The sequence below is a fragment of the Sphaeramia orbicularis genome, chromosome 6 (genome assembly GCF_902148855.1).
Source record: "Sphaeramia orbicularis chromosome 6, fSphaOr1.1, whole genome shotgun sequence".
NCBI lineage: Eukaryota > Metazoa > Chordata > Actinopteri > Kurtiformes > Apogonidae > Sphaeramia > Sphaeramia orbicularis.
This window is the reverse complement of record NC_043962.1, coordinates 5,039,477-5,066,048: the sequence shown is the minus strand read 5'-3', so window position 1 is coordinate 5,066,048 and position 26,572 is coordinate 5,039,477. Positions and strand designations below refer to the sequence as shown.

The 26,572-nt window shown below is 35.0% G+C and overlaps 2 protein-coding genes across 2 annotated transcripts in view; one reads left to right on the top strand and one right to left on the bottom strand.

The window, feature by feature from the left end:
* Positions 1-17,342, bottom strand: part of trhr2 (thyrotropin releasing hormone receptor 2) — a 45,237-nt gene extending 27,895 nt beyond the window's left edge. Inside the window, exons 1-3 of the mRNA XM_030136923.1 lie at positions 17,170-17,342; positions 2,771-3,535; positions 33-165 (exon numbers count right to left, since the gene is read on the bottom strand). Of these exons, the coding sequence (XP_029992783.1) occupies positions 33-165; positions 2,771-3,153 (516 nt within the window). The 5' untranslated portion in view covers positions 3,154-3,535; positions 17,170-17,342. The remainder of the gene's footprint in view (positions 1-32; positions 166-2,770; positions 3,536-17,169) is intronic.
* A 6,139-nt stretch (positions 17,343-23,481) lies between these two features.
* Positions 23,482-26,572, top strand: part of zc3h18 (zinc finger CCCH-type containing 18) — a 56,878-nt gene continuing 53,787 nt past the window's right edge. The window contains 2 exon segments of the mRNA XM_030137330.1: positions 23,482-23,646; positions 24,642-25,597. Of these exon segments, the coding sequence (XP_029993190.1) occupies positions 24,653-25,597 (945 nt within the window). The 5' untranslated portion in view covers positions 23,482-23,646; positions 24,642-24,652.

Genomic DNA, 26,572 nt, shown 5'->3' with positions numbered 1-26,572 from the left:
AAACTACTAAGGGAAATATTCTGTTCATTAACCTCGATGTCCACCAGGAAAAACCACAGCATGCAGTACACGCAGGTGAAAATCCAAACCCCGGCGATGATTCGTTTGGCCCGGGACACTGTGCACACTGTCTGCGCCTTCATGGGATGGCAGATGGCGATGTATCTGTGGATGGGATGTACAGGATAGAAGGCATGATGTCATTCTGGAGGTTAAACTAAAAGGCCGAACGGACGGAATTTTAAACAGAAATATTCAAGTTTGAACCTTTCATGCATAAATTATGAAGACCTTTTTTCCTGAGTGTTTTTATTCCTCTTTAGGCATGAAAAAAAAAACATTGCAATTTAATTTTTTTATTAAACTATTTTTCATAGAGTTAGAAAATCAGAAAATTATAAACTGTGAAAATTATGAAATATAAACATTTTTAATGCTGTTAATCTGATGTTTTCTCGCATAACATTACCATATTCTAACACTAGTTTTTACTCACTTTATGGAGTGACTATTTGATGACTTTTTTTTTTTTTCTTCATTAATCTCTTAAATCACTCCAGCTCTACTCAAAACTACGAAACAGATTGTATCCCTTTAAATGCCACTTCGAATACATAATGAACCTATTATTTATGAAAAAAAAAACAAAAAACAAAACATAAAATGGCCTTTTTTATATAATGAATAGTGGGGGGTTGGGGTGGGGGGTGCTGGTGATTACATTTTAAGATATATTAGCACCTATGATTAGCATTAGCATTAGCACATTAGGAGCACTGAGTTGTCATTCAAGGCCCCTGGGAACCAACTCTGGATCTTTTCAATGAAAAACACTCACACTCTAACAACAATTATCAGTTAATTTTTCCACTAAAAACTATTGGTGCAGATTAGGTTTATCTAGAACAGTAAAGTTACAGTAATGGTATGAATTACATTGTAAATACAGACACTGATGCATGGAGTCCAATTTAGTCAACATGGGATTAATTGCAAATTTTTTCTAATATAAAATAAATATATGGAATTTTTTCCAGTAATATTAATCCTTAGATGTTACTTGGTGCTATCATATTTTTTCTACCTTCAGGGGTGTCCTGATATAAAAGGATTTGTAAGATATTCCTGGGATGTTCAGCATTTCTGAGTGTCCACTGTTAGCTGATATGGAACTAAAAAAAACAAACCCATGCAAGAGAACAGGTTTGAATACATGAACACTGGAGTGAACACTCGGCATGAGTCAAAAACATCCTCAACATGTGGTGTCAGGCACAACAAATCCCGCCCCTAACATGTATTCTAGTTTATTTTGGCATCGATCCAGCTGATGTCATCATGTTTATGCGTGCGGTAATGTCAGCATATCAATTCACTCTATATACGTGCCAAGTTTGAGGTAAATTGAAACAAAATGTATGTTTTTATAGACATTTCAAATTTCACCCATTATAAGTAAATGGGGAAAAAAAGATTTAACCTGTTAAACCCTGACCATATTTTCAGGGGGAAAACAGCTAAAAAGACATACCCAAAGTAAATGAAGAATTACAGTGGTTGGACAAAATAATGGAAACACCTTCACCTCAAGATGATAATGCCCCAATCCATACAGCTAGAACTGTTAAAGTTGAGCATCTGGTATGGCCGGCACAGTCCCCAGACCTCAACATTATTGAGCATTTATGGTCAGTTTTAGAGATTCAAGTAAGACGTCGATTTCCACCGCCATCGTCTCTAAAAGAGTTGGAGGGTATTCTAACTGAAGAATGGCTTCAAATTCCTTTGGAAACAATTCACAAGTTGTATGAATCAATACCTCAGAGAATTGAGGCTGTAATTGCCGCAAAAGGCGGACCTACACCATATTAAATGATATTTTGTTGATTTTTTAAGGTGTTTCCATTATTTTGTCCAACCCCTGTACTTCACAATAATAAGGTTCATATGGATGTTCTTGGTGTCTATGGACATTTAGAGACCTCACAGAATCTATTCCCATTGTCTAAAGTATTGTATCTATTACTATGCCTGAGTAAACTGTAACAAACTAAAAGAGAAATTGGAATTTTTTATCCTCGCCTGTTTTTTTTTTTCGGCTGGACTGACAATGATATGCATAAATTAATTGTTCGTGTCGGAGATTTTTAATAGCGAATATTTCACCCCACAAAGATTAAAAATCATGTTTGAACATTAAAGTTTGCACTAAAATACACTTTTGATGTACTTTTATTAACATTAGGGTCTAAACTTTGAGCAAAAGTTGAAAAAAACATTAATTGTCTTGATTTATTATATTTTTATCGTAGATGAATATTAATATAATTTTTTTGGCTCGCGGGCAGGCTGATAGGGCTAAAGGGGTTAACAAATTTATCAAAAAATTTGGAACTTTGACCTACTTTTCCCAACATGTAATCAGTTCTATTCTGGGTCACTGGCAATCTATAAACCCAGTTTGGTATGAATTCACCCAACTGTTTTGCTGCTACAGACAATTGAAATTTTGCCCATTATAAGTAAATGGGGGGGGGCTTAAAAAAAATCCTAAAAAATTTTAACTTTGACCGATGTTTCTCAAAATGTAATGACATCTATTCTTGATCACTGGCAATCTATAAACCCAATGTAGTATGAATCGAACCAATAGTTTTGCTGCTAAAGTGTTGACAAACAAAGAAACAAACAAACCGAACCAAAAACAACACCTCTGTGGGGGGCGGGGTAACAATGGCGGGGTAATAATGGCGCAGACATAGCGGTTCACCTCTCTACAGTGAAGGCAGTGATGGAGCAGGAGGACACGTTGATGCCCAGGTACTGCAGGTAGGTGATCCCCAGGCAGCCGGCGTGTCCGAACACCCACGTCCCCGTCAGGCTGTCCGACACGTTGGGAAGCCCCGCCGCCACCAGCACCGTCAGGTCTGCGATGGCCAGGCTCACCAGGTAACAGTTGGTGGGAGTCCTCATGTGGCGCGTAGTGAAGACCACCAGAACCACCATGATGTTACCCACGATGCCCACGCCACACACCAGCAGGACCAGGAACACCGACACCGTCTTGTACTCCAAGGACTCGGACACGGAGACGCTGGGGTTCAGCGAGATGTTGGTTGGGGTGTCGACTCTGGAGCTCACGTTGTCGGTCATGTCTGATAAATGCTGGGGTTTGCGTTAATCAAAGGCTGGGCTCAGTCAAATGAAGTTAAATGGAATTACGCCATTTTGTCATTAATAACTGGTCATTCAGTGTGTGCAGATAAACGTGGAATTGTAAATGAACGCTGTGAAGCTCAAACATCGTACTATTTTGACTGTTTTATCAGTAATAGGGCTTTGGATTTGTCTGAACAGGGCACTGAACCACTGACAAAACAGAAAGAAGCTCTGAAATGTGCCTCAGTAATTCCAGTCTTTTGTGTCCGTCTTCCTTTTAACTAACACAGAACAGTGACGAGTTAGAACTAATTGAAGGTCATTATCCCAGGGCTTCCACACACCATTCACTCTGAACAGGTCCCCTCTGAGTCACCTAGAAATAGAAAATGAGCCCAGTTAATACAACAAACAAGGAACAGACATGGCAAATATCCCCCAGACTGGATGTCATGTACACATTCAATAATGCATATTCACACAGATTATGTGTGTGTGTGTCCTTCAGGTCAGTACAGGCCAGTTAGAAACAGATGATAGTTGACTATTAAAGTCAAAAGGCTGAACAATCACATGAAAGAAAAAAAGAAAAGAGGTCAGAAGACTTAACCCTTGTGCATCCCTGTATTCTACTACCTTCTGAGTCATAAATATACACTATATGCACAAAAAACTGCTATAAAGGCATCATATATCAGTATTTTTTTCTGTTTTTTTTTTATTTATTAATCTCTTAAACCACTCCAGCTCTGCTCAAAAGTGCAAAATGTTCAACCATTTTCAGGATTTTAACCCTTTAAATGCCACTTTGAATACATAATGCCTCTATTATTTATGAATAAACACATAAAATGGTGAGGGTGGAGGGTGGGGGTATTTTTAATGCTGCTAATCTGACGTTTTCTCACATTTTTACATATTTTAATACATGTTGTTTTCTCACGTTATGGAGATAATTTTGTTTTTTAAGTTTATTTCTTCTTTAATCTCTTAAACCACTCCAGCTCTGCACAAAACTATCAAAAGTTCAACCATTTTCAGGATCTTAACCCTTTGAATGCCACTTTGAATACATAATGCCTCTATTATTTATGAATAAACATAAAATGGTGAGGGTGGAGGGTGGGGGTATTTTTAATGCTGCTAATCTGATGTTTTCTCACATTTTTACATATTCTAATACAAGTTATTTTTCCACTTTATGGAAGATTTTTTTTTTTTAGTTTATTTCTTCATTAATCTCTTGAACCACTCCAGCTCTGCTCAAAACTACCAAAAGTTGAAGCAATTTCAGGATCTTAACCCTTTGAATGCCACTTTGAATACATAATACCTCTATTATTTATGAATAAACATAAAATGGTGAAGGTGGAGGGTGGGGGTATTTTTAATGCCACTAGTCCGATGTTTTCCCACATTTTTACACATTTTGATACATGTTGTTTATTCACTTTATGGAGGTAATGTTTTTTTTCTTCAGTTTTTTCTTCTTTAACCTCTTAAACCACTCCAGCTCTGCTCAAAAGTGTAAAATGTTCAACCAATTTCAGGATTTTAACCCTTTGAATGCCACTTTAAATACTTAATGCCTCTATTAAATATAAAATGGTGAGGGTGGAGGCTGGGGGTATTTTTAATGCTGCTAATGTGATGTTTTCTCACATTTTTACATATTCTAATACAAATTTTTCCCACTGTATGGAAGTTTTTTTTCTTTCTTCAGTTTTTTGCTTCATTAATCTCTTAAACCAGTCCAACTCTGCTCAAAACTATCAAATGTTCAACCATTTTCAGGATTGTAACCCTTTAAATGCCACTTTGAATGCATGATGCCACAATTAGTTATGAATAAACACATAAAATGGTGAGGGTGGAGGGTGGGGGTATTTTTAATGCTTCTAATCGGATATTTTCTCACATTTTTACATATTCCAGTACAAGTTTTTCCCACTTTATGGAAATTTTTCTTTTCTGTCTTCAGTTTTTTGCTTCATTAATCTCTTAAACCACTCCAGCACTGCTCAAAACTATCAAATGTTCAACCATTTTCAGAATTTTAACCCTTTAAATGCCACTTTGAATACATAATGCCACTATTATTTATGAAAAAACACATAAAACGGTGGGGTTGGAGGGTGCTGGTGATTAGAGACTTGGATATGTCAGCACCTAGGATGAGCATTAGCATTAGCACATTAAGAGCATTGAGCTACCATTAAAGGCCCTTGGGACCAATTCCAGAATTCCAGATCTTCATCAGCAATATGGTCAAGGGGATTGTATACAACTGTTTTTTATGGTGTGTGTGTGTGTGTGTGTGTGTGTGTGTGTGTGGGGGGGGGGGGGGGGGGGGGGGGTAAAAACAACAGGCAAACACATCAGGTAAAACCCTGTGAGCCAAAGGCATGAACCACTACAACACCACGCTGCCCCATGTATATATGGTGCATGTATCCTTGGAAATGTGATAGAAAATATACCGTTAAGAAATGTACAACATGCTGCTGCCATTATCTGTGAAGGGGAAGATACTGGTCGATAATGGACAGTGCAGCCTCACTTCCCCAAAGACTCTGATGATGGATGAGGTGCAAAGTTTAACATTATGATCTGCCACATCAGAGGTGTCAAACTCATCTTATTTCAGGGGCCACATACAGCCAATAAGATGATGAAGTGGAACAGACCACTAAAACAATAACATAATAACCTATAAATAATGGAAACTGCAAACTATTCACCATGTTTTAGAGTGAAAAAAGTAAAATTACACTATGAACATATTCACATTTAGAAACTACCTTGTAAAAAAATGTGAATAACATGAACAACCTGAAATTTCCTCAGAAAAATTGTGCAATTCGAACAAGATTCTGCCTCAGTTTAACATTTCCCCATGTACATTACAATTTACAGATCACAGTGGATCTACAAATACACAAAACATTTCACAGCAGGCAGAATATTCATATAATTGCACTTACTTTTATTAAGACATTTCATATTTGTTCAGTTTGTTCACATTTTTTGTAATAGGGTAGTTTGTTCATGAAAAAATGTTCATGTAATTTACTTTCTTACACTAAAACAAAGAGAAACCTTTGTAGTTGTCATTATTTACACACTGGGCACAATAGGTTTATATATATTTATAAATAAAATGAACAAAAATGAATTAAAAAAACGTACAAAATAATAAACTATGTGGATAAAATACACAAAAATCTACTAAAATAAGTTTAAAAAAAAAAAGGATGAAATAAGCAACAAAATGAAGAAAAACAGCCAAAGTAATGAATAGAATGAAAAAACAAACAAACAAACAAATCAACATAATAATATGTAACATGAATGAAATAAGCCAAAAACTGAATTCAAAGAAGAAAAAAAAACAAAAAGGGCAACAAAATGATTGAAACCAAATAAAGTTACAAATAAATAAATAAATAACCAAAAATGATTCAGAACATTTACAAAATAATCAATAACATGGAGAAAATCGGCAACAAGGTGAATATTATGATGGTATTGTACTGGTCTGATCCATTTTTTCATTTCACAAATTCATCCCATTGGCTGGACTGGACCCTTTGTTGGGTCGGTTTTGGCCCACGGGCCGTATGTTTAACACCCCTGTTCTACAGTATTATGGGTGTATATGTAAGTACAGTCAGCAGAAGGTGCAGGATTCCTGGTTCCTCTCAGACCACTTGAATTCCAATAAGATTTGTTTTCCATATGACATAAAACAAATTCAATTCAGCCCAATAAATCAAATTCTGTTTACGGACCCATTAAGGCCCTGGGCCCTGAAACAAGCTCTAATTTACTACTGGGCCGTTGCACAATTAAATGACATGGAAATGATGAACTATGACATCTTTACCTTTTTCACCCTGCTGCTTTTATACAGGTGAATGGAGCAAGATAATTGTTTGTAGCTCAAATAACTGCAATATGGAGGTTATGTAATGACTGAAACAGGCATAAAGCTGGTTTAAGAGGGATTAAAATAAATATTAACCCATAAAGACCCAAACATCCACCGTTAACTAAAACCATCTACTGATGTAAACCGTCTAATACCTGTTGATTCATTAATCCTATCAATACATGTAAATAATTGGTGTAAAATACAGTTTGTTGTCTTTTCATGGTCAGCAGATATGACCATATTTGGACATTCAGAGGCTCTGTAGTTACCGTGGAAACACCATCATCTTCTACAACATTGATTCACCAGTGAAACCCATGGAGTTGGATCAGTGACAGGGGATGGACACACTGGGTTTATATATATTAATATTAATAAATAAAATGAACAAAAATGAATTTAAAAAAAACCTTACAAAATAATAAACAATGTGGATGAAATACGCAAAAATCTACAATAATAAGTTTTTTAAAAATGCAACAAAATGAATAGAAACAGCTAAAGTAATAAATAAAATGAAAAAAACAACAACAAATCAACAAAATAATATGTAACATGAATGAAAAAAGCCACAAACTGAAGTAATTCAAAGAGAAAACAAAACAAAAAAGGGCAACAAAATGAACAAAACCAAATAAAATTACAAATAAACAAATAAATAAATAAATAAATAAATAAATAAATAAATAAATAAATAAATAAATAAATAAAAACTAATAAGAAAATTTACAAAATAAGCAATAACATGGAGAAAATAAGCAACAAAGTGAATTAAAAAATGTACACATTAACTGAACGAAACCCATGTAGTTTGATAAATGACTGGATGGAGATGCTTCAGTTAATGATATATTTTACTGAAACAGTAACTTTTTCTTCAGTTTTCTCTGTTTCTGATAAAATAACCTTTGAATTTATTCTGAACTTTAATGAACATCCACATGATCAGTGAATTAAATCTAGAAAAATACATGATTTTCACTTAAAAATGCAACATATAGAGGATAATATCCTAATAAATGGTGATAAATCACTTAAGAAAAGGTTAATTATAGAAAAAAGAATAATTTGGGAACTGACAGAAAAAGCACTGGTTCTTCATGAAAAATGTATGAAAAGTACCTTTTACCACTTATGATAAATCCATCAAAACAGCCTGACGTAGAAAAAGAACAGAAGAGAAAGTAAATTATCTGTTCTGGACTTAAGCGTAGGTTGGATAGTGAGTCTGGAGGCACAGTACGGTCAAAGATTAATACTATAATTTCTCTGGAGACACTTTAAGGTTCTGTAATGTTACCCAGGAGACCCTCGGATGAAGAGCCAGGACTGAAATTATACCAAGAGGAGCTATAATAAGATCTGGTTGAGACGTTAATAGTCAATATTCATTTGAGACATTTTGCTGCTTCGGAGCAGGGAGTGCAGGGGTGTCAAACATACGGTCCACGGGCCAGAACCGGGCCGCCAAAGGCTCCAATCCGGCCCGTGAGATGAATGAAGATTACACTGAAAATATTAACAGTTAAGGCTGTTCATACGACTCAATGTAATGTGGAATAATAGAATAATAATGAATGAATAATGACAACTGCAAATTTTCACCTTGGTTTAATTTGAAAAAAAGTAAAATTACACTATGAAAATTTTTTTACGTTTAAAATAAAATGTGAATAACTTGAACAAATATGAACTTGAAATGTCTAAAGAAAATGAAGTGCAATTTGACCAGTATTCTGCCTGTTATTATATGTTTTGTGCCTTTGTAGATCCAATCTGTACTGCACATGTATAAATGATAAGTTCAATTTAAATTTTTTTCAGGTTATTTACATGTTTTTTGTTTGGACAGTTTGTAAATGTAAATATTTTCATAATTTAATGTTTTGTTTTGTTTTTTGTTTTGTTTTATTTTTTTTACTAAAACAAAGAGAAAAATTACTAAAGGTCTTGTGCCTTTGTAGATCTGATCCATAATGAGCATGTATAAATGATAACTTGGCGCATAACATTGTTAAAATAACACTTATTTTTCTTGAGAAATTTCTTTTTTTTCCCCAGGTTATTCACATCTTTTGTTTGGATAAATGTTGGACTAAATGTTTTTCTGCATTTTTAGATTGACTGTGCTAATAATAAGCTGAGACATAATATTGTTGAAATTGCACTTATTTTTTTAAAAAAGATATTTCAGGGTGTACATGGTTGATCAGATTATTCACAACAACTTTCACACTGAAACAAAGAGAAACATTTTGATTATTATTTCTAAGTTATTATTTTACTGGTCTGATCCACATTGGGCTGAATGTGGAAACTGGACTAAAATACGTTTAACACCCCTGATGTAGTTTAACAAATTACCACTAAACCTAAATTTTGGGGACATCTGTCCTCTTCTATTGTAGCACTTAGAGATTCACCGAATGAAAAGTGTGTTATAAATAAAATGTATTATTATTATAATTATAATAAAGCCGCATTCATATAGACACTGTCGGGGAGAAACCTCTTAAGTCCATTTTTGGATTGTATTGATCAGTTTTCACTTTGGCCTGATGGTTTTAGAAATATTTAACCAATGAAACGTGTTGAAAACGGCTTGTGACTACATCTGTGAACTCCATTTATTTATTTAGAATATACATCATTTTTTGACCTGTTCTGTGAACACTTTTTCAAATGCTTGGACTCCGTTTCTCGCATACTTGGAGGAAGTTAAATTGGACTAGAGCGTATATCTGTGTACCAGTGACTGTCTTCAGCCTCTGCCCCTCTTTCTTTCTTTGAACAAGGACTGACTAGTTAATTAATTGATCAGTTGTTACACACATCTGAGCCTTTGTGTTTTTTTTATTTATTTATTTATTTTTTTGTGTGTATGTTTCACATAATTGAAAACTGCAAAATAAAATATTATAAAAAAGAATATACATCATTTTTCCAGTTTCCTGAAAAATAACTGTTTTGGACATAAGAGGTTTCCACCTGACAGCAACGATGTGCAACATAAGTGTATTAAAGTCATCTTAACAGGATATTCTATGAAAACCAGGCCCACACTGCAAATTATTTGGTTCTTACCAAGATTTAAAAAAAAAAAAACTTAGAAGTGTTACATAATTGATCTTGTTTTAAGAGTTAATTTCTTATTTCTAAGTGTTCATTTTACTTTCTGTTTTTTATTTAACCTTTATTTAACCAGGAAAAACAGATCCCATTGAGATTCAGAACCTCTTTTTCAAGGGAGCCCTGGCCAAGAGGCAGCATGAAACATAACACACAGTTACAACATACAAACATTTACAGGAAAAGTCAAACTACGAAAAACAAGTGCAAGTTATTGAGCTAGTCTGTAGCACTTCATACATCTGTAGACATGCTTATTTCTAGATTTAACAATCTTATTCAAGAACTCTTGTCAGGTGAAATTGTCTTGCTGCATGGACAGATATTTCACTTGTGTTGAATACATTTTTTCTCAGATTTAGTGTTTTTATCTTGTTTTTAGACACCTTTTTTGCAGTGTAAACATGCTGAGGGCTTCTACTTATTGTCATTATGCACTTCTGATGCCTCCTAGTGAACGTCTGCTTTACTTACAACCACATCCCAAAGTCTCGCTCTTTCTGATTAAAGCCATTTCTTTGGATGTTATTAAAGACGAGAGTTTGGGTCTCTTTGTAATCTGCAGGATCCAGAGGTTTGTTTTGCGGTGTTACATCCTGCCTGAGGCTAATTAACCACCGTGGAACCCTGGGAAACTGGACCAGGCATGTGTTGGTGCCTCTGCTCGTCTCCCAGCCGGTTCACTCACATATTGGGTTTCCCCTCCTGAGGGCTGCCTCTAATAAATTGAGGTGGACATGAAATGAAAAGTAATTTAGTTCCACTATTTTGCCATCAATCAGGCTGCATCCACTCTCTATTGCATTCCACATCCCACTATGACTCAAAGCTTCTACACGCTGTAAATCTGTGTTTATCCATCATGCTGGTCTGAGCACTTTGGAAACACCGCCTGGTTCCGGAGTTTTCTACAAAACACTTTCCCAAGATGCTCTTAAGAGATAGAAGTACACCACTCATCATGTAAAAGCTAAGATGAGTGTTCATGTCCATGTCCGTCAATCATTTTCCCCTCCTCCATCAGTTGTAATTGCAGTCCTAGAGTGGTTAACCCTTTGTAGTACGTACAGTATACAGACTATAGAACAGGGGGGTCATTTTAGCTCTGGTTCCACATTCAGCCCAATTTGGTCTACAGTAAAATAATAGCATTATAATCTATAAGGAATATTAACAACAAAATTTTATCTATGTTTTAGAGTGAAAAAAAATAATTACATGATGAAAATGTGTCCTTCTACAAATCATCCTTTAAAAAATGTGTTGGCCAGACCAGTAAAATGTTTACCATAAAGTCTCAGAGCGTCTGTCTGTCTGTCTGTCAGCGTGGTTCTGAAAAATTGAAATGTTTTTATCTGGCCAATTTGGTACCTACAGTTGAGGAATAGTCCCATCTCCAAATTAAAAATCTTTTTTCTTTAAAATTCCCTCTTTTAAAGTCAGGAGGGGCTGGTTTAATTCATGTTGCTAAGCAGTTGCCAGGGGGAGGGACAGGAAGCAGCCTTGCACGACAGGAGACAATGGGCGTGTCCACTGTTGTCCTCTGGTGGTCAAACACAGGAGGTCATTCAGTGCTGTCCTCTCAGGCAAAGGGCCAATGTTTTTGGGAGATATTAGAAATTTTGGAATACAATAGCCTTACAATCCTGTTGCTATGGACATGATGATCCCAGTCATCCCCTGTATGATGAGTTCAGGTTACCTCCATCAGGTCGCACATACAGTGTTCCTAAATGTAGGACCAATAGGATGAGGAATTCTTTGGTTCCGGCACCCATTGTTCAACTAAATAACTCGTAATGTTAGTCCTATTGTCTTTAATGGACTATTTATTGTATTTATTGCTGGTTTGTTGTCCGTGTGATACTGCTGGCTGTACAAATTGCTCCTCGGGGATAATAAAGTTTACCTTGACCTTGACGGTTCACAGGAAGTGCAGTATCACACTGCATGATGGGAAATGGAGTTAAAAACAGGAACGACGCATTTACTAACTTCAGTCCCTGGATATCAGTATTAATAGATTAATTGTTGTTTAAATTTTAAAGAATGATTTACCAAAAAAAATGATGTCAGTATAGACTAACATCTTTTCCCAAACGTCAGCTATAAATAATGACAAAAAATTTTGTCTTTGTTTTAGTGCAAAAAAACCCCAATGAAATTATGAAATATTTACACTTACAAACTACAAACTTAAAAAAACACAAAAAGGTGTGAATGACCTGGAAAAAAAACTGTGAATTAAAATTAAAGTGCAGCCAAACTTTGCATATTGTATAAACACATAAACTAGTGTTAGGTTGGGCTATTATCAGGCTAGCTGACTGCCCATATACTTCAATTATTCGTAGCATTAGCTAACATCGATAAGTTGCACTAGCTAACAGACTGGGTATTGTTCTACTATGACAGAAGCAATTTAATTCAGTAACTGGGAACTGCAAATGTACAACTCAGCAGCCAAACTAGAGTCAATTCCATCCTCTAGACTCCAACAAATATACACTATATGGACAAAAGTATGTGGACACATTGAATTCAGGTGTTTCTTTTCTAACAGGTCTGGGATACAAAACAATAATGACTAATGTCAGAATATAGTTTTACATTGGGACAAATATTATATTGATGATTAATATTGATGTTCATGATCTCAAATTCTCATGAACAGGACATCTTACAGCTGTAGACATAATGTGTCCCAATACTTTTGTCCTTATAGTTTATAGACATCAATATTTATTTAAAGTTTAATGGGAGATTTTTCTTCCTCAGTGAGATCTAAAGAAAGTAGATGGTTAGTTGTGGTAGAAAATTATTATTTACAATCAGAGCATGAAAAGCAATTTAGAAATTTAGAGGTAGAACATTAAAAATCATAGTCAAGGATAATAAAAAAAAAATCAGTGTTGAGTGAAATTAAGTAAAGACCATCACTGAAGCACTTTGGAAAACAAAGACAACACTTTAAACCAAACTAACCAATGCAATGATATTTATCCCAATATAAAACTATATTCTGACATTATTCATTATTGTTTTATATCTCAGACCTCTGTTAGAAAAGAAACACCTGAATTCAACGTGTCCACATACTTTTGTCCACATAGTGTAGTTTATTGTGTGTGAATTTTACACATTGAACCTTTAACCTTTAACCATGTTGTTCAATACACTTTCAGCAGCTGTATAGCCACTATTTTTAATCACTAGATGATAAAATAATTCTGAAAAAAGATTCTTGAAGACTCGACACATGAAAAGTGCTTCTTTGTATGTTGCTCAAGGCCTTAAGTATCGTCACAACAGCTTCTACTCTCCAATAAACACTAAAGTCCATCAAACAGCCGCACACACACTCCAAATCTCATTGTGTGGATGCAAAACTTCACATTTCAGTGGACTTGTTGACATTCCACCACGGTCTGCAGGGTTTTAAGTATACTGTGGTGCTTTTCTCTCATACTCTTGTGGTTTTTGTTGGACATTGCCGCAAATTAAGCACTAGACAATAAATGACCTCAGATTCTTTAACAGTCATTGTGTAATAAACCTCTTGAGTAAAGAGGAACCACAGTTCTCAAAATAAAGTATAAAAATGGACAGTTACTGAATATGCATATTAGTGGTCAGGATTCTGATGGGAAAACTAACTTTTCCAGAAAAAAAAATAAATAAATGAAATAAAACAAAAACAAGGATGATGTTATTTTTGTATGGGTCTGGAGCACTTATTTATCATCAAAATACTTCATTTCATGTTCTTTCTTATTTTCCTTCAGTAAAAGTGCAGGTCTTTGTGTAAAAAAAAAAAAAAACAATGGTAAAAGTACAAGTACTGATTTGATTTCTTTACTTCAGTAAAAGATGAAAAAATAAACGTAAAGTAAGTTTCACTCTGGAATCAATAATGCTTATTTGTATCTGTATAAAAGTCTATTGGCCTATGAAGGACATTTCTATCAAATATCATGTTAATACAATAAAGACTCTTTCTTCAGCTTTCACTTTTTTGTTTTGTTTTGGAGTTTTCATGAACATCTACATGATCAGTGAATTAAACATAAAAAAAAACAACCTGATTTTTACTTAAAAATGTGAAACACAGAGGATAATATTATAATAAATGGTGATAAATAACTTAAGAAAGATTCAATAAGGAGAAAACTGGGTCTTTATGGGTTAAGCTGAAATTATTCTAGATGTTGTAAAGGTGAAAAATATATGATAATTCTTTTCAAATGTGATAACATAACATGCCGTGCACTGTTAGTACCCCTCGGCCAAATATAGTGTAAGGTTCTGCTGAAAGTTACTGCCCTATAGGCCCTACAGGTGATCTATGTTTTCAGTAGGCTTTGGCTCCATGCCAAGATGCATCCACAGTATAGATTTGGCGCAGATATCACAATGCACTCTTCAGATTATGCGATTATGTCGATGAATGGACAGACAGACAGATGACAAAACGATTACAATACAAAACTAATGCCTGTTTTGGAAATCTAAATACTGCGTAAAATGAGTAAATGGAAAAATAGATCTGGAAACTATTTAAGTAAAGCAATGATGTATTTGTACATAGTTACTTCATGTTGCAGTTTTGATCATATCTTATAGTTCTTTCATCTTAAAGGAGTGAAATTTTGTTTCTTTTTTAAATGGAATTCTTCATTTCCCAACATTTCCCTGTGCTCTACATAAACTGTAAATGCTCTGCTTGGGTCTGAATTCTTCATTCATTCAACTCCACAGGTCCATCTTCAACCCTTTTTCTGAGTAATGACACCAGAAAGGTGGTTTGGAGCGCTGGCCCTTTAAATGCAAATGAGCCACTTCAGGCCTCGCCCCCTCCAGGTTGTTGACTGTGCTGCTCTGTCCTGTTCAACCAACAACTGAACATTTTAGGTAATCGGCTCCAAGTTTGGACATATTTTCAGTCTGGACTAGAACAAACAATAATGGCATACTCTGAGAAACGTTCATCTGGACCTTATATGTGCAAATGTCATGACATGACTAGTTATAGACAAAACAAATTAAGCAGGAATTAAAACAGGTTGTAGAAATCCACTAAATTTTTGCTAAAATAAATATAAAGATAGCTTCGCAGCACCTGGAGGGTTCAAATTCAAACTTTATGAACTATTAGGGTTCAAATACACAAATAACTGAACCAAAGATTAATAAAAGTGGGTTTAGATAAATATGAGCCCTTTAAGAACAAGTAAATTCTACTTTACTTTACAAGCATTCATGGTCCATCCCCTCTGCTCTCCAACTTTGAGGAGAATAACCCCAGTGATACTTTTGTGGCACCTCCCAAATAAGCTGTCTTTTTTTTAGAAGTGATTTTTCACCATTTGTTTTAATATTATTCTCTATATTTTGTGTTTTTCCGTGAAAATCAAATTTTCTCATGTTTAATTTACTGTCATAAAAACTTAAAAACTTAAAAACGTAAAGTTGAGATTTATTATATCAAAAACAGAGAAAACTGAAGAAAAAGTGACTTTTCAGTAAATCTCTCATTAACTGAACATAAACCCAGTGTGTCCATCCACTGTCATTGATCCAACTCCATGGGTTTTACTGGTGAATCAATGTTGTAGAAGATGATGGTGTTTCCACGGTAACTATGGAGCCTCTGAACGTCCAAATGGGTCATATCTGATGACCATGAAAAGATGAAGAACTGCATTTTACACCAATTATTTCCATGTATTGATAGGATTAGTGGAACAGAAGTTATTAAACCTTTTAGATCAGTCGATGCTTTTGGTCTGTTTGGGTTTTCATGGGTTAAACTAATGATCCTAATACCGTCAGACTGTCTCATGTCCTTGTTAACATTAAAACCAGCGGCTGGTGTTAATGTCTGTTCTATCTCGCTGCTCAGATGAATCCTGACCCCCTCCCTGGACATGGTAATCGCAGATGTGGCAGTCGTTTAAACCTGTTAAAGCTGGCGGTCAGTGGCAAACACAACAAATGAAAGCAGACAGAGAGAGGAAGAATGAATAACAACAAGCACAAACTGCCCTTGAGCAAGGCACGAAAACCCCAGAGCTCTTCCATACCCACTGACCATGAGTGTGAGTGGGAAGAGTGGGACAGATGGGAGATCTGAATGAATGAAATTAGTGTGGAGAGTAACAGACTTGAAGAAAAAAAAGAGGAAAGAGGAGATTAAAAATATCAAAAGTCTCCCTTTTACACCATAGAAAATGAAACCGGCCCCTTCTTTTATTTTTTTTTTTTGCTATAGCCCTGTCGTTGTTCTAGACGCACTTAACCCATAAAGACTCATTGCTACTTTCGTGGCATTTCCCAAATGAATTTATCTCTCTATTTAACCTTTCCTAAGTGATTTATCCCTTTTTCTTTTTTTTTTTTTTTTTTTAAATAATATTATCCTCTGTATTTTCAATTTTTTGGTGTAAATCATGTTTTTTTTTTTTTAAATATCTAATTCACTGATCATGTAAATGTTCTTAAAAGCTCAGAGTAAATTCAAAGGTTATCATAACAAAGCTGAAGAAAAAGTGACTTTTTCAACAAAATCTATCATTAACTGAACATAAACCCACGCACTGTCATTGATTAAACTCACAAACATGGGTTTTACTGGTGAATCAATGTTGTAGAAGATAACGGTGTTTCTACGTTCATCACGGAGCCTCTGAACATCCAAATGGGTCATGTCTGATAACCATGAAAAGACGACAAACTGTATTTATGCCAATTATTTTTTTGGATTAATAGGATTAGTGGATCAACAGGTATTAAACACTTACATCAGAAGGTTATTTTGGTCAACGGTGGATATTTGAGTCTTCATGGGTTAAGTAAAAAAAGAGCGAAATGCTGCTGATATGTTAAACACAACACTTAAAACTTACACACATCCTTATTGATTTCAGAAAATAAATAAGATGCTTTACCTTGTCTGTCTTTGCATCCTCCAGGATCTTGTTCAATTTTAAAATCAATATGAATAAGTCAATTAAAATAAAAAAACACAGAGCTGGTTGTTCTTTGTGAGTGTGCTGTAGATCTGCAGAACAGGCATGCTGCCCACCGTACAACACTATGCCCTGTGTTACTCACTGAGCTCCGTCACTGTCTCACACTCTGCTGGTAAAGGAGCCACTAGTGCCTTCAAAATAAAAGCAGAATAGCATCTACTTATGACGTTATGGCATTTCATAGGTGCCGCAACGATGTGTCATAGACCTGCCCACAATAAAACTTCATCCAACAGACAATATAATTAGAATCACACACAATTATATTTTTGCACACTTATTTCTGTGTTTTTCTCTAATTATCATATTGAAAATATATTGTCTGGTGCATATTAATTAATGACTATATACATATGTAATAATATGTATATAGTCTGTGTAGTTTTTATTATTATTGTTATTATTATTATTATTATTATTATTATTATTATTATTATTATTATTATTATTATTATTATTATTATTTTATATTGCTTTTTGCACTGTCTTGTTTTTTGTACTATCTTTATGTTGCATCCTTTTTCTTGCAGTTTATGTTGTTGCTGCCCTGACCATTGAATTTCCCCATTGTGGGATCAATGAAGTCTAGTCTAATCTAATCTAATCTAATCTAATCTAATCTAATCTAATCTAATCTAATCTAATCTAATATTGTACAAATTGCTGTTCTAATTGTGTCTTAACAGAGTGTTTATATATATATATATATGAAACAAGATCAAAAAGATATAAAAGACGAAACAAGGCAAAAAAGATGAGAACAACATAAAACTTGCAACAACAAAAATGATGTGAAAGCAATGTAAAAAGGACAAAAACACAGTAAAAAAAAATGGAAGAAGCCAAAAACAGCATAAGACAAAATAAGACAAAAAGGATGACAAACATTGTAAAAACTAAAGCAAGAATAAAATGAATATGACATGAGAGGCATCAAGACCAAAAGGACGTAAAACATCGAACGAAAAAAAAACCAACATAAAAGATGAAACAATGACTGTGACGTAAAACACAAAAAATGATGTAATGGATGAAACAGGATAAAGATGAACAACATGATTCAGGTAAAATAAGACAAAAGGACATATGAAGGCCATGTTCATGACGAAAATGATCTATTTCTTTTTGTTCTAAAAAAGTGTTCCATGAACACAGCCTTGTCTCAAGAAATTTTGTCCACACAAAATCCCAGAAGACACTGTAGTATATGCATCAAACCTGTAAGTGGCGCTGTAACACTACCACAGACATACACTAAAAACTACAAAAATGGCATGAATGCACCTAAAACCTGTGCAATGTAAACAAACACAAGAAGAAGATGACATGATGCACATGTGGGTTAAGGGAGAGGCAGGGCTATGACATCATCATTTCAGAAAACGTGTATGGGATGTAAACATGAAAATACAAGGCTGGGGTTTTGGGATTTGTTCAGTCTGGAACCTGGTTTCAAAAATGACTAATGTCTGGTTCCATGTAAATAAAACACCCATATGATAATAAAAACGTCCACAGACAGTCCTGAACTTGTGTCCATGTGGACCTGAACCTGAGACATTTATGTATTTAGACTGATCTGAAATCAAAATAATCCAAATGAATGCAGTCTGAGTTCTTACTCAACAACCTGAAATAAGATGAAACAAATTGAAACAGATGTGAAATGGAGAGTGGGGCATCATTACATCATCACATCATCATGCTTCCAGAGTGTGAACTTTTTCACTTTTACAGAAGCTGGATCAATACTTCTACTTTTACCAGAGTGTTATTTTCCCCCCAAGTATCTGTACTTCTACATCTGTAGCTTTACAGTGAAGCATATTATTGCGCACTTATTTATGTGTATTTAATTATCATGTTGATAATATATTGTCTAGCACATATTGTACAAATTGTTGTTATAACTGTGTCTTAATAGAGTGTTTTAATGTGTGTGTGTATGTATATGTGTGTGTGCATTCAGAGCTATATATATTTGTATATTTAGAGCTTTACTTATGTCATTTTGTTTTTCTTTTCTGTTGTATTGATAGTTTCTTTCCTGCTACTTTTTATTTTACTTGAATGGTAAAATAAATGTAACATCCAACAATTTCCCCATGGGATTAATAAAGGATTCTGATTCTGATTCTGATAAAGAATTCCACACGAATAGAATAGAATAGAATAGAATAGAATAGAATAGAATAGAATAGAATAGAAGCTAAAATAAATAGGTTTTGGGTAAAGTAAATAAGTAAACAAAAACCAGCACAAACCCATCACTCACACACAAGCATACATTCTTTTATTGTACTGATCTCTTTAAAATTTAATAAATAAATAAATCTATTTAGCCGACATTAGTGAATTGTCCATTTATTACTTTTGTCCTGTTGGTTTCCATGACGTCATCACCTAAAAAGTGACTAACTACTATTGTGTAAAAGTAAATGTACTGACTGATTGTTATTTTATGTAAGACTTCATAACATACAGTATATGACACATGTCCTAACACTGTGCAGGTCATGTTAGATGCACATTTGGATCCTGCTGATGCTTAAACAGCTGATGAGAATCCAAATACTCTGGATCTTAGTCTTACTTTGAAAATACTCTGAGGAAGTCATGGATCCTCTCGTCTGCAGCTTGATGATTCATTGTCGAAGCGCTACTGGCAGCGACTATTTCCAGAAGCGCTCCAGCCTTATGTTCATGGAAGGAACTCCTAAGTGCACACATTCACACAACTCAAAGGAAAAAAGGCTGCACTAATGAACTCAAACGATGCTGAGGAGAGCATACAGGCTGGCTGATGTCTGTCACATATGCACATATTCACAGTGGTAAGTGTCCACAGAACCATCAACTAGTGTTTGTCATCGGATTAAACGCCTGTTTTCACAATCAGAGTCAGAGTCACAATACTTGAAAAATACTTTGAAGAATACTTTTACTATTAATTGTGTGTTACAGTTGCTCCATTCAAGTAGCATGAAAGAAATTATTAATTCAATAAAAAAGAAAAATATATGTATGTAGATATATAGAGCTCTAAATACTGTATCTAAACACATACACATTAAAATGCTCTATTAAGTGGTCATAATGGACTGTATACATCACCCCACTGAAGCCAGATTTAACTGAACTGGAACTGACAAGTTATAACTGAACTGGTTGATTGTACTGGAGCTGAAACTTGTGTGATTTTTGGAATAAGAATAATGAAAATAAGGGAAAAATGTGACTTTTTCTGTTCTAAAGTATGTTTAACAAAATCTAACCAAAAAATGGGGGAAGACTTACTTTAAGAACAGCTGTGTTTGTTTTGTTTTTTAAACAGAGAACTTGTATGGAATGTGTGTATGTTAAATTTCATGCTTTACCATTGTTGATTTTGCAGACATGGTACACAAATTTGCTTAACTGTCTGTTGTAAAGCATGTTTCAAAATGAAAAAAACTGAATTATATATATATATATATATATATATATATATATATATATATATATATATATATATATATATATATATATATAATAAAACACCCTATTGAGACAAAATTAGAACTGCAATTTGTACAATATGTACTAGACAATATAAAATCAATATGATAATTGAAGAAATATACATAACCTAGCACACTGACCCATAGGGATCCATGGATTGTAGAAGTTTTTAGATTTTTATCTAACCTTTAGTTAACCAAATAAAATCCCATTGAGATTGAGATCTCTTTTACAAAGGCCAAGATGTGAGGCAGCACACACCATGATGAAAGACAGGCAATTTAGGAATGTCACAAATTAATAACAACAAAACAGTAGATGTGGTAGTGTGGACGCTGTTGGGTATTCATGCATGCTGTACTGCATTTGTCCAGCAGTCACCGCCAAAGCATTATGGCCATAGCAACGTGATTATAAGGCTATTGTATTCCAAAATGACTAATATCTACCAAAATATTGGTCCTTTCAACTTGCCATTTTCGCTAGTGTGTTTCTCGACCAAAAATACATAAGTTTGACAAACTGCAGCAGTCAGCTCTGTACGGATTTTGCGTGAATCCCCAGACACACACACACGCACGCGTGCGCACACACACACACACACACACACACACACACAAATGCACACAGAAGCCACTTGGCTTTTATAATATAGATAACTGTTCAAAAATATTGTTGTTTTATCAGAAATTATTTGGTGACAGATCACTGTTCACTGTCTAGAATTAACACTTTGCCATTATACTGAAGTTAAAGTGTTAAAGTGTGGGGATGTGTAAAGAATTATGAGCCACGATAACATTTTAATACCATTCTGAACCTCTAGAGCAGGAGGGTCAAACTCATTTCAGTTCAGGAGTCACATACAACCCAATATGATCTCAAGCGGGCTGGACCAGTAAATACTGTATAATAATAACCTTTAAGTAATGTCAATTCCAAACTTTTCTTTGTGTTTTAGAGTGAAAAAAAGTAAAATTACATGATGAAAATGTTTACATCTAAAAACTATTCTGTAAAAACTGTGAATAACATGAACAGCCTCAAGGAAAAACAGGTGCAATTTCACAATATTCTGCCTGAGTTTATCATTTACACATGTGCATTAAAACTTGCAGATTTTAGTGGATCTACAAATCCACAAAACATTTAGTAGCAGGCAGAACATTGGTAAATTGTACTCACTTCATACTTCCATGTTCATATTTGTTCTGGTTATTCACAGTTTTTGTAAAAATGACAGTTTGTAAATGTCCTCCTGAGACGCAGCAATGCGTTTTTGTTCTGTGTAGGGAAAAGTTCAATAGTTTTACTTTACTTTTACTTTTTTACACTAAAAGAAAAAGACAAATTTGGTGTTCTTACCATTCATAGGTTATTATGATTGTATTTAACTGGTCTGACCCACTTCAGATCATATTGGTCTGAATGTGACCCCTGAACTAAATAACTATACATATTTATTAAACTACACCATAGATAAATCAGGTATTTATTAAACACCATACAAGGTCTTGTTTTGTCAATGCAAATAAACCTAAAAATGATCTTGTCTATTGAAGTTGTTAAAATACTCTGGACACTACTGCCATCTAGCGGGAGAAGCTGCACAACACAGTGATTAAAAAAATAAACAATGTCACAACGTAGAGAAAAACTATCAACTATCTATTACAGTCGTTAGTTCGAATATGTGTGCAATATATAACCAAACACACACACACACACACACACACACACACACACACACACACACACACACACACACACACACACACAAAAAAACCCTCTTGGACCAATACATTTACCTTTAGTTTGAATGTGCGGTTTTTCTCCTGTTTTCACAATATCCAGCTGTTGTTCCACCATGAAATGATTATTATTATTAGTGGTTGTTATCTGGCACTTAACCGTGGACACCGGACGTGATAGCTCCTAAAATTGCTCTGCACACTACTTCCATCTAGTGGGAAGACAGAGACATTACAATACATTCAATTTACAGTTTTTTGTTTGTTTGTTTTTTAAATACTGGAACATTTTGAGATCTATTGTATAAATGGACATAAACCAATATATATGTATAATAACATCAGCTAACCAGCACTTTGCCATTTGTTTTCCAATTCAATTCAATTCAATTCAATTCAATTTAATGTTATTAAAGTATGTAAGTTTTGGCAGATTTTTTCTAAAAACAAAAAAGAGAAAAAAAGTAGACCATAAACGAGTAAACAAGGAGATCTTGTGTAAAAAAACCAAACAAACAAACAAAAAAACTATTGTATAAAAACTATTGTTACTACTACTACTACTACTACTACTACTACTATAGTAATAATATTATTTGTTTGCATCCTACAAATATGGGGAATAATATTAAGATGAGGCTGAATAGAGATTCTAAATAAGATGTGAAGTACATTATCAAATTTAAATATATGCATGACATAAATAAATGGCACACATTTAAAAAAAAAAATTGCTTTGACCAAGGAAATTTTCATTAAGCATGCTTTTTGTATTTTAGTTAATTTTTTATCAGATGCTATTCTTAATCTTATTCTTATTCTTGTCCACATTTACGCCTCACTGATTCCAGATCAGATTTACAATTTTATAATATCCGAATGTGTCCTGATATCTGATTTCAGATCAGTCCTCATTTAAAGTCTGCGCGGCTTTTTTCCTCCCTCCTGAACTCTGTCGTATGTTGATGACGTAAAATTAATGGCCGCTCTCGCCGTGCCGTGCGGGATTTTTTATTTTCTCCGCCATAGCGGTTAAATTTTACCGTGTAATATTTGCTGTAGAAAGAAAAAAATAATATCATCGGGCGAAGACAGTTCTTAAGGCACCAGGGCCGTCTTTAAAGAGCTCCGGGTCGACAAGGTGAATGAAAATATGTGAATGTTAGCAGGTAGAAAAGTGTAGTTGCGCTGTTAGCTTAGCTTCGGTGCAGGCTGTATTGTTAATTGAAACACGGACTACTGTGTGCTACAGTGACAGAAAGAAAAGTGGAGGTGTCGGGGTCATTATGTCGTCGAGCTTGTTAATCGGTTGTTCGTCTATATTCACCAATGAAGAATAGCTGTCCGCTGCGTGAAGGGTGCTCGGTGGATAGCCAACGGTCTTCGGGTTGGGCCTTGTTGCAAACTCGCGCGACTCATCTGTTAGCACCATTAGCAGTCGTACTACGCTGCAGATGAACTTATGTAGTATTTACAAACTTGGACATGTTGTCTAATTAAATACACACAAGTAGGTATACGGTGTGCAATTCTTATGAGACACTGAAATAAGATTTTTATTCGTTAACATAGCATTTAGCTACTCTACTGGTTCTGAGGGTTTTTAGTGTTCAGTACCAGCGTCGGAAGTAAACTTTAACTTACACTGCACAGTTTTTTGTGTATTACCACTAGATTAGAACGCTTAGCTGTCAGTTTAAAGTATGTTGAAATTATTGATTTTATTTCCATTCAGGGTTGTAGTTTGGTAAGGAGTTTGCCTGTTTTTAAAGACCAAATCACCCGAAATAATGTTAAGTTAGTTTGTTGTCTGACTTTATGAATGCTTCGCTTTGCACTATAGAAGTAGCTATACCAAACACATTTAGGTCTAGTGTTGTTATGTTTTGTTACTAATAGCAGTTCATGGTCCTGCAGCATTGCCTGCTCCAACAAGTCAGTGGGTAAAATAAGTAATGTCAGTGCAATATTCTTTATTTTTTAAATTAATTGCAAATGAACTAGAGATAAATATTGTTGCTGAGTTATAAACATGTTTAATTCAGAGTTTTAAAAATAGGTTGGTATGATGTGAAAACTTTCATGCACTCCTTGTTTACTGTGTCTTACACTGTATTGTTTTCCTGTTTCCAGCAGAATATTCTCTAATGGATACTCCTGAAAGCCCTACCCAGTCCCCTCAGTCTCCAGAGGAAGAGGAGAAGGGTCTTTCTGACAGTGAATTGCTGGATTCTCTCGATGAAGATGGAGACAGGGTCATTTCAGACAGTGAGATAGTCCAAGAGGAGGAGAACACAGGGTTTGCAGAGGAGGATGAAGAAGAGGTAGCGGTGGAGAGCAGAGGGAGACTTTCTGGATTAGAGAACAGGGAAGAGGAGGATGAAGTGGTCCCTGATTTTGTCTCTGACCCAGAGGACGAGGGGCCCAGTGAAGAAATGGGGATGGGACAGGAGGACAAAAACATTGTGCTAATGGAGGAAGATGAGGGTGGGGAGGGGGCTCATGGCAGCCATTTTAATGGAGAGGAGGATGATGAAGAAGAGGACAGAGTGATTGACACGCCACAGTCTCCAGACTCAGAGCCAGAACAAGGCAGAAGCTACATCACTGCAGAGGATGGAGAACGTAGGGAGGAGGAAGAGCAAGAAAAGAGATACAGCAGTTTCAGGAAGGATGAGGAGGAGGAGGACAAGGGTAAGGCTGAGGAGGAAGAGGAGGAAGAAAGACTGAGAGATGAGGTGCGGAGGATATCAGCTGCTGTAAGGGAGGTGAAAGACGACTCCGCATCAGTTTCCCGAGAGCTGGATGAACATGAACTGGATTACGATGAGGAGGTGCCTGAGGAGCCCAGCATCCCCACACATGAGGAGGAGGAAGATGAAGATGATGCCAAGGCAGAGGGTGAGGAGGAGGAAGAGAGTGAGGACAAGAGTAGCAGTAAAAGGAAGGAGAAGAAACCCATTCTCCCTCCATCTCCAAAAGACAATCAGTCCAAGAAGACAGATGGAAGGGGGGAGAGGGTCCGTAGGGATTCTTTCAGAGACAAGAAGAAGGATGAGGATGATGGAGAGATTGACGAAGGAGAGATTGATGTAAGTGATTGTGTGTTTGTCACATTGAGCTGCATGTTGGACAGTTAAAAGCTGACCTTTAGCCCAGCATCCTTAGTATTTGCTCGGGATGGAAAGCACATTAGATTAATTTGACTATTTGAGACCTTTCTTTCACTAAACATACTCAATACAACTTATTCATTGTAATATATTGTGAAATTGTGTCTGCAGTTACTACCTACCAGTGGCACTTTCTTTTAGAGCTGGGCAGTGTGGCCAAAAATGTTACCACAAATATTTAAAATGCACACAATATTTGTGAATATAAATATTTCCTTATCATTTGAGAATGATAATTATCACATAAAAATGAACTTGTTATGCCTTTTCACTTCTTGTTTGTATTGCAAGTGAAATCATTATTTGTGGTTTTGAGTTATTTGCTAAAAGTATAACAGGATGAAAACATAAAGGATCAAACATGACAAAACACATGTAATCCATGATTTTATGATTTAATGGTTATTTTCACCTCTGTAATTGAAAGGGCTAGAGTAGAAAATGTGTGAAACCTGAACTCTTACTCAACAGATACAGAAAGTTACAGAAAATTATGATATATGTGATTTTAAACTGTTTTTCATGGTAAAAACATGAGAAACAATTGTTGTTTGTTTAAGATAAGATTGGATAAGATATACTTTATTGATCTTCCAAGCAGGAAATTCAAATGTACAGGTGCACAAGACAATAAACATCAAATACAGTAGAAAAACAGAGAAGATAAAAAAAAATCTAACTAATATGTTAAAGTGACTGAATGAAGTGACAGAATTTGACCAACTTGTTACTGTATTTATTTGTTGATATTCCACATGAGCAGCATAGTTTTATTAAATGAAACAATATGTTGATCATCTTGAATTTAGACACAACTGACTTAATATCATGATTCATGCATGACACTGAAAGTAATTAGATTACATTTTTTTGGCTGTATCAGCCAGCCTTAAC